General features: G+C 46.8%; 1 protein-coding gene across 1 annotated transcript in view; it reads right to left on the bottom strand.

Moving 5' to 3' along the window:
• Window positions 1-7659, bottom strand: part of SDHB (succinate dehydrogenase complex, subunit B, iron sulfur (Ip)) — a 37100-nt gene extending 29441 nt beyond the window's left edge. Inside the window, exon 1 of the mRNA XM_011934057.1 lies at window positions 7422-7659. Coding sequence (XP_011789447.1) covers window positions 7422-7493 — 72 coding nt within the window. The 5' untranslated portion in view covers window positions 7494-7659. The remainder of the gene's footprint in view (window positions 1-7421) is intronic.
• Window positions 7660-8073: the final 414 nt, after the last annotated feature.

The following is an 8073-nucleotide window of genomic DNA, read 5'->3' as shown; positions in this document are numbered from 1 at the left end:
GTGGCTCAAACCTGTAATCCCAGCACTTTGGGAGGCCAAGGCAGACAAATCACTTGAGGTCAGAAGTTCAAGACCAGCCTGGCCAACATGGTAAAAATCCATCTCTACTAAAGATACAAAAATTAGCCCATTGTGGTGGCACATGGCTGTAATCCCAGCTACTTGGGAGGCAGAGGCACTTGACCCCAGGAGGCGGAGGTTGCAGTGAGCCAAGAGTGCGCCACTGCACTCCAGCCTGGGCGACAGAGTGAGACTTTGTTTCAAAAACAAAACAAAACAAAACAAAGAAAATAATACTGAGACTCCACATACTCTTCCCACCTATAATCCCAGCACTTTGGGAAGCTGAGGTTGGGAAATCACCTGAGGTCAGGAATTCAAGACCAGCCCAGTCAAAATGGTAAAACCCCATCCCTACTAAAAAGACAAAAACAAATTAGACGGGTGTGGTGGTGTGTGCCTGTAATCCCAGCTACTTGGGAGGCTGAGGCAGGAGAATCCCTTGAACTTGGGAGGTAAAGGTTGCAGTGAGCTAAGATTGCACAACTGTACACCACCCTGGGTAACAAAGCAAGACTCCATCTAAAAAAAAACCAAAAAAAAAAAAAGACAGGGTTTTGTTCTGTCACTGATTGTGTAGTGGCATGATTACAGCTCACTGCAGCCTCAACCTTCTGGACTCATGCGATCCTCCCATCTCAGCTTCCCCAGTAGCTAGGACTACAGGCATGCACCACCATGCCCAGTTAGTTTTTTTATGTTTATTTTTGTAGAAATGGGGGTCTTACTATGTTGCCTAGGCTGGTCTTGAACTCCTGGCCCCAAGTGATCCTCTGCCTGGCCGTCCCGAAGAGTTAGGATATAGGCATGAGTTACCATGCCAGGACCCACATATTCTTTACCCAGTCTCCCCAACAGGAACATCTTGCAAACTAGCACATCACCACAACCAGAATACTGACCGTGCTAGTCAAGATACGGGACATTCCCATAAGCACAGAATCACTAACATTGCCCATTTAGAGCCCTGTCCACTTCCTCCCACCCTCCCTCCCCTGTACTCCTTAAGCCCTAGCAATCATTAATCTGTTCTCTACTTCTCAAATTCTGTCATTTAAGGAATGTTATATCAATATAATCATCTAGTATGTAGCCTTTTGGCATTGGCTTTTTTCATTCAGCCTAATTCTCCGGAGATTCATCCAAGTTGCTGTGTACAGCAATAGCTTTTTTCTTGTTATGGCTGAGTAGCACTCCATGGTACAATGTACCACGGTTTGCTTAACCATATAACTACTGAGGGACGTTGGGGGTGTTTCTAATTTTTGGTGACATGAATAAAGCTGAAATGAACATTTGTGTACAAATTTTTGTGTGAACGTTAAGTCTTCATTTCTCAGGATAAACACCCAGGTGTGTAATTGTTGTGCTGTATGGTAGCTACAAGTTTAGTTTTTTTTAACCAACTGACAAAACTATTTTCCAGAGTAGGTGGCTGCTGTGCCTGAGGCAGGTAGTAGGGTAAATGGGACAATATGCCTTTTAAAAAATGGGGCTACTTCAAGTTTTTGCCTTCTAATTTGGACGTTTTTATTTTTCATTTTTTAAAAAAATATTTATTTATTTATTTGAGATGGGGTCTCACTCTTGTCCCCCAGGCTAAAGTGCAATGGCGCAATCTTGGCCCACTGCAACCTCCACCTCCCGGCTTCACGGAATTCTTCTGCCTCAGCCTCCTAAGTAGCTGGGACTATAGGTGCCTGCCACCACGCCCAGCTAATTTTTATATTTTTAGTACAGACGGGGTTTCACCACGTTGGCCAGGCTGGTCTTGAACTCCTGACCTCAGGTGATCTGCCCGCTTTGGCCTCCCAAAGTGCTGCGATTACAGGTGGGAGCCACTGTGCCAGGCCTTTATTTTTTATTTTTATAGACATATGGTCTAGCTCTATTGCCCAAGCTGGAGATCATGGCTCACTGCAGCCTTAAACTCCTGGGCTCAGGTGATCATCCTGACTCAGCGTCCCAAGTAGCTGGGACTATAGGTGCACACCATCATGTTTAGCTAATTTTTGTAGAGACAGGGTCTTGCCATGTTGCCTAAGTCAGTATGGAACTCCTGGGCTTAAGCAATCCTCCCACCTCAGCCTCCCAAAGTGTTGGGATTACAGGTGTGAGCCACTGTGCCTGGCCCTAACTTGGACTTTTTTTTTTTTTTTTTCTTGGGAGAGTCTCATTCTGTTGCTCAGGATGAGCAGTGGTGCAATCTTGGATCACTGCAACCTCCACCCCCTGGGCTCAAGCAATTCTCGTGTCTCAGTCACCCAGGTAGCTGGGATTATAGGCATGTGCCACCATGTCCGGCTAAGTTTTGTATTTTTAGTAGAGACAGGGTTTCACCATTTGGCCAGGCTGGTCTCGAACTCCTGGCCTCAAGTGATCCACCTGCCTCATCGTTCCAAAGTGTTGGGATTACAGGCGCGAACAACCAGCCCAGCCCCTAACCTGGCTTTAAACAGAATCTGGGACTGGAGTATAACCCCCTAGTTCTTTTTTTTTTTTTTGTGAGACGGAGTCTCACTCTGTCGCCCAGGCTGGAGTGCAGTGGCGAGATCTCAGCTCACTGCAACCTCTGCCTCCTGGGTTCAAGCGATCCTCCTGCCTCAGCCTCCCGAGTAGCTGGGATTACAGACGCGTGCCACCATGCTGGGCTAATTTTTTTGTATTTTTAGTAGAGATGGGGTTTCACCGTTTTAGCTAGGATGGTTTGAACTCCTGACGTCGTGATCCAACTGCCTCAGCCTTCCAAAGTGCTGGGATTACAGGCGTGAGCCACCATGGCACAACCCCCTAGTTCTAAAGCCTGATTAGGTATTGTCAGTGGGCAACAGGCATCAGGCTCTATCAAGTTGGGTATCAGTCCCACAAGGTCTGTGGGATGACTGTGGTTACCTGCAATGTTTTCCCTTCAACATTTCTTTATAATACTTAAATATCTGTTTCATGTTCACTCTACACAGATAATCAATCATGTATTATCTTTCCAAAAGAGATTAAGTTTGTATTAGAGCTAATTTAAATTTTTAAAAAGTCTTATCATATGAATGATATGAAATAAGAGCAATGCCAGGATGTACTACACTGAATATCTAAGTCAATGTATCCCAACATTAGTTTTGGGGTGCTCCAAAATGTCATTTTTTTTTTCAGTACAACTAATTTAAATTTGTTTTGTGTCAAAAATGTATTTTATAGGCCAGGCGTGGTGGCTTATGCCTGTAATCCCAGCACCTTGGGAGGCTGAGGCGGGTGGATTACCTGAGGTCAGCAGTTCGACCAGCCTGGCCAACATGGTGAAACCCCATCTCTACCAAAAATACAAAAAAATTAGCCAGGTGTGGTGGCGGGCACCTGCAATCCCAGCTACTCAGGAGGCCGAGGCAGAATTGCTTGAATCTGGGAGGCGGAGGTTACGGTAAGCCGAGATCGCACCACTGCACTCCAGCCTGGACAACAGGGTGAGTGTGACTCTGTCTCAAAAAAAAAAAAAAAAAAAGTATTTCATACAACTGGTGGGGCAAAGGGGGTTTACCAGAATGAAAGAAGATTCTGAAATCAAAATCACCAGAGGTGGTCATGGTTCTGAAAGTGATGGAGCTTTGTTCATCTTGAGGTCTGTACAAAGAGTTAATTCTCAGGATTATGTTATCTGTGATCCACCAAAAAATTCGCTGAATACATAAATCTAAAAATTTGCCACATTTCATTCATTGAACCTTTATACTATGTCACACACCGTGCCAAATAATCTCTAATATTTATAACATTTCTATGAAAAATGTTATATTGTTCCCAGTTAAAAGATGAGGATAGGATCATATAGCAACACAGGTCATTTGATTCGAAAACCGAAGCTTTTAGCCATTATAACTAGTAGTGAAAATGCAAACATAAAATGGAACAGTGCAAAAAGATAATTCCATTTCACAATGAGATCCAAGGAACAAGAGAAGTTGCTACTCCAGGCCAGGTGCGGTGGCTCAAACCTGTAATCCCAGCACTTTGGGAGGCCGAGACGGGTGGATCGCGAGGTCAGGAGATCGAGACCATCCTGGCTAACACGGCGAAACCCTGTCTCCACTAAAAAATACAAAAAACTAGCCGGGCGAGGTGGCGGGCACCTGTAGTCCCAGTTACTCGGGAGGCTGAGGCAGGAGAATGGTGTAAACCAGGGAGGCGGAGCTTGCAGTGAGCTGAGATCTGGCCACTGCATTCCAGCCTGGGCGACAGAGCGAAACTCCGTCTCAAAAAAAAAGAGAAGTTGTTACTCTAATCATACAATGAGACTATATGATTTTCTCCCCTTGTTACCTGTCCAGCAATTTATACTACAAATCCATAATGAAAGAGGGCCCCTTGAAAGCATTTTTATGTTAATCTACAACACTAATGAGTATTCAAGGCAGAAAGTACATTCCTAGGAAATCTTCGATAATATGAACTTCATAGTTTATAATTTAAGCAAGGTAAGCAACAACTGAACTGAGAAGGGTGTATTCTGAATGGTGCTGAAGGCTGGTTGTTGTTTCTCTAGTAAAGTGTCTTTAGGGTGCAGGCTTGGAGTTGGATGGAGTGGATAAAGATTTGGAGGTCAGAGAAGAAGGTGGGGAAATAGAGAGGAAGAAGGCAAAAAGGACTGTATGAAGATAAGCCTGAGTAAAATACAAGTGCAGGTTTGCTGAAAAGTGTGATTGGTGATGCTTCAAATCCAAGCTCTATCACTTACTAGCTGTGTATTCTTCTGCAAATTATTAACTTTTATGATTCTACTTCTTCCTTTGTAAAGGGTGGGTAGTATTAATAACTGCCTCATAAATAACCGGGGGGGGTCAAGCTTCTAGCATAGCCCAGAAAGTAATTTTTGCTCTACACGATTGGCAACCTCATCGGTCTTTGTATTCTTCTGATTTGTAGATAGGTATCCTAGTCCTGCCAGCCTAAGGAACAAGATGCACATTAAAATTTTTTTTGAGACTGAGTTTCGCTCTTATCACCCAGGGTGGAGTGCAATGGTGCGATCTCGGCTCACTGCACCCCTCCGCCTCCCAGGTTCAAGCAATTCTCCTGCCTCAGCCTCCTGTGTAGCTGGGATTATAGGAGCCCACCACCAAACCCAGATAATTTTTGTATCTTTTTTTTTGTTTAGTAAAGATGGGGTTTCACCATGTTGGCCAGGCTGGTCTCGAAATCCTGACCTCAGGAGATCCACCTGCCTTGGCCTCTTTAAAGTGTTGGGATTACAGGCATGAGCCACTGCACCTGGCAAGATGCACACTTTTTTTTTTTTTTTTTTTTGAGACGGAGTCTCGCTCTGTCGCCCAGGCTGGAGTGCAGTGGCCGGATCTCAGCTCACTGCAAGCTCCGCCTCCCAGGTTTCCACCATTCTCCTGCCTCAGCCTCCCGAGTAGCTGGGACTACAGGCGCCCGCCACCTCGCCCGGCTAGTTTTTTGTATTTTTAGTAGAGACGGGGTTTCACCGTGTTAGCCAGGATGGTCTCGAACTCCTGACCTCGTGATCCACCCGTCTCGGCCTCCCAAAGTGCTGGGATTACAGGCTTGAGCCACCGCGCCCGGCCGATGCACACTTTTAAGTAGGTGGTTCTCGCCCTAAAGGAGTTCATAGTCCAGATGAAGAAACAGGGCACCACAAACAATAGTTAATATATTACAGTTAAATACTTAAAGGCAGAATTGTGGTTCAGTGGTCAGACTATATGCATAAAAATAATTCAGAACCTGAACCTGAATGTTACAGGTAACACACCAAGCTCATTACTGAATTCTTTTGAGGTGGCTTTTGTGGGTATAAATGTACATTCCCACAAGGAAGTGGAGGCCTTGGGGCTCTTCTATTTTCTGTTGCCCTCAGGAGGCCCTGCAAAGGCCTTGCTTGGAATTACAACAATGACCTATGAAACTAGCCATTTCTACAATTCATCGCTAGAAGAGGGGCCTGAGCTTTGGAACTCTCTCTCATTACTGGGGCTCTCACAATTTAATTGTTTGCTCAGCAACTATAAAAAGAACAGGTAAACAAGCCCATTATCAATCATCAATTTACTACCCATAAGATGTCAGCTTGAGGCTCTGGTAGGCTGTCTTCTTCCTCTATCTCCCCTTTTCAGAAAGGTTGGTGCAGACAGAGTGGATGCAAGTTCACACACAGCATACTGGACAGAACTAGGATTAGAACATGGGCAATATGTACTGTGTTATGCAGCCACGGCAGGTACTTAAGATGAAAGACGTCCTCATTTAAGTGCAAGAGAGGAAGAGGAACTAAAATTTCTTGGACGCCAACCATGTCCCAATATCTATGCTGAGTTTTTCCGGTACTATGTTAAAAAACTGTATCAGGTCTGCCAGTTCTTGGGAATGTGGTATTTTGAGCAAGCCAAAAATTTTCTTTCTGGGGGCCTCAAGTTTTCAAAGCTCCAAAAAGGAGGGTAAGAATTCTTACTTGCCCACCTTAAAGGGGTTGTTCAGAAGCCCAGAAGAGGAAGAAAGGATTTGCAAATCCTCAGTCCTTTATGTATACAAAAGCAATTTCCCTTCCCCTTCTAACTGTTCCCACTTAGAAGGCAGGTCAGAAATGTGTTGTTTCTTGGCTATAGAAGGGGCGTGGGAAAATCGGTCAGTGCACATTGCATAGTAATAAACAAGAACAGCGCCAAGCTCTCTACCTGTCATTCCATGTCAACTCTATGGGGTCCGTATTATTACATGCCCTTTACAGTCAGAAACACTGAGAGGATACTAGTGAAACTGTGGTGACATTGCTTTAAGGAACCCAGTCTTTCCTACAACCCCCGCCACCCACGGCCAGGATCCTTCGGGGTACGGGGCTAGATGCATTTCCCTCCATCTCTCCCTTCCCGTGCCCTGTCCCCAATTCACACGTCCTTTCCTCAGCAATCCCGGTCCTCAACCTCGCACCCTAGAGGAATGACCTCGCTTCCCAATTCCCATCCGTCACACCCCGCAGGTCTCCCTTTTCTACAGAGGCGATAGTTTGGTGGCAGAAAAAGGGCTTGGAACTCCAATGTTTGGATTCGGATTCTGGTTTCAGCAGTCATTCGCTTGCCATGTGACCTTGAGCAATTCAAGTCCTCTTTCTGAACTCCCCTCCTCACCTTAGCTGTAAAAAATTGCCGCTGCCCTAACTCAAGCTGCGGCGAGGCGCAGAAAGATAACTGACAGGGATGCTCCACGCCAAACCAAAGCACTGCGCCAGCGGGAGGAGGTCCTCCCTCTCCCTGAGGCCTTGCCCTGTGCTTCCTTAGTCTCTCCGCGGACCCATCAGCTCCAGGCAGTCTCCGTGACTTTCCTGCCTTTTCTCTCTCTGAGACTCCAGGACTCACCTGCAGGCAGGCTGCGCCAACGGTTGTGGCCGGTAACCGGACCCTCAAGGAGAGTGCGACCACCGCCGCCATCTTGGCTCTTGACGTCAGCCCCACCCCTTAACCCCGAGGTCTCTCTCCGCCGATGTCCCGTCGAACATCGCGGCGCCCAGCCTGCATCCACTGAGGACCCGCTAGCCGCGTAGGAGCCACCAAGTGGGAGGCGGCTTCCGGTTTCCCGAGTGGGCGGAGGGAAGGCGGGGCAAGTTCCAGCGAGCAGTCACAGCGAGCGTGCGCAGTAGGGCAGTAGCGGCGCATGACCATTTGGCTTTCCCCAAGGTGACCTTCTCAGAAAGGGGAGGAGTCTGAGAGGCAGGGCGACTTTCAGGGGGTGGGACTAAGACTTAGATGGGGCGGAGCCATCCTACCCCAGTCCGTGCCCCGATTTTAACCCCTTTTTTCCTGGAATTTTTGTTTGTTTGAGACGGAGTCTCGCACTGTCTCCCGGGCAATGGCGCGATCTTGGCTCACTGCAACCTCCACCTCCCGGGTTCACGCGATTCTCCTGCCTGAGCCTCTCGAGTAGCTGGAATTACAGGCGCACACCACCACAGCCGGTTCATTTTTTGTATATTTAGTAGAGATGAGGTCTTTCTCTCTCTCTCTCTCTCTC

The sequence above is a fragment of the Colobus angolensis genome, unplaced genomic scaffold, assembly GCF_000951035.1.
Source record: "Colobus angolensis palliatus isolate OR3802 unplaced genomic scaffold, Cang.pa_1.0 Scaffold130, whole genome shotgun sequence".
In the NCBI taxonomy this organism is placed as follows: Eukaryota; Metazoa; Chordata; class Mammalia; order Primates; family Cercopithecidae; genus Colobus; species Colobus angolensis.
Note: the sequence above shows the minus strand (reverse complement) of the source record. Positions and strands in the feature narration are given on the sequence as shown.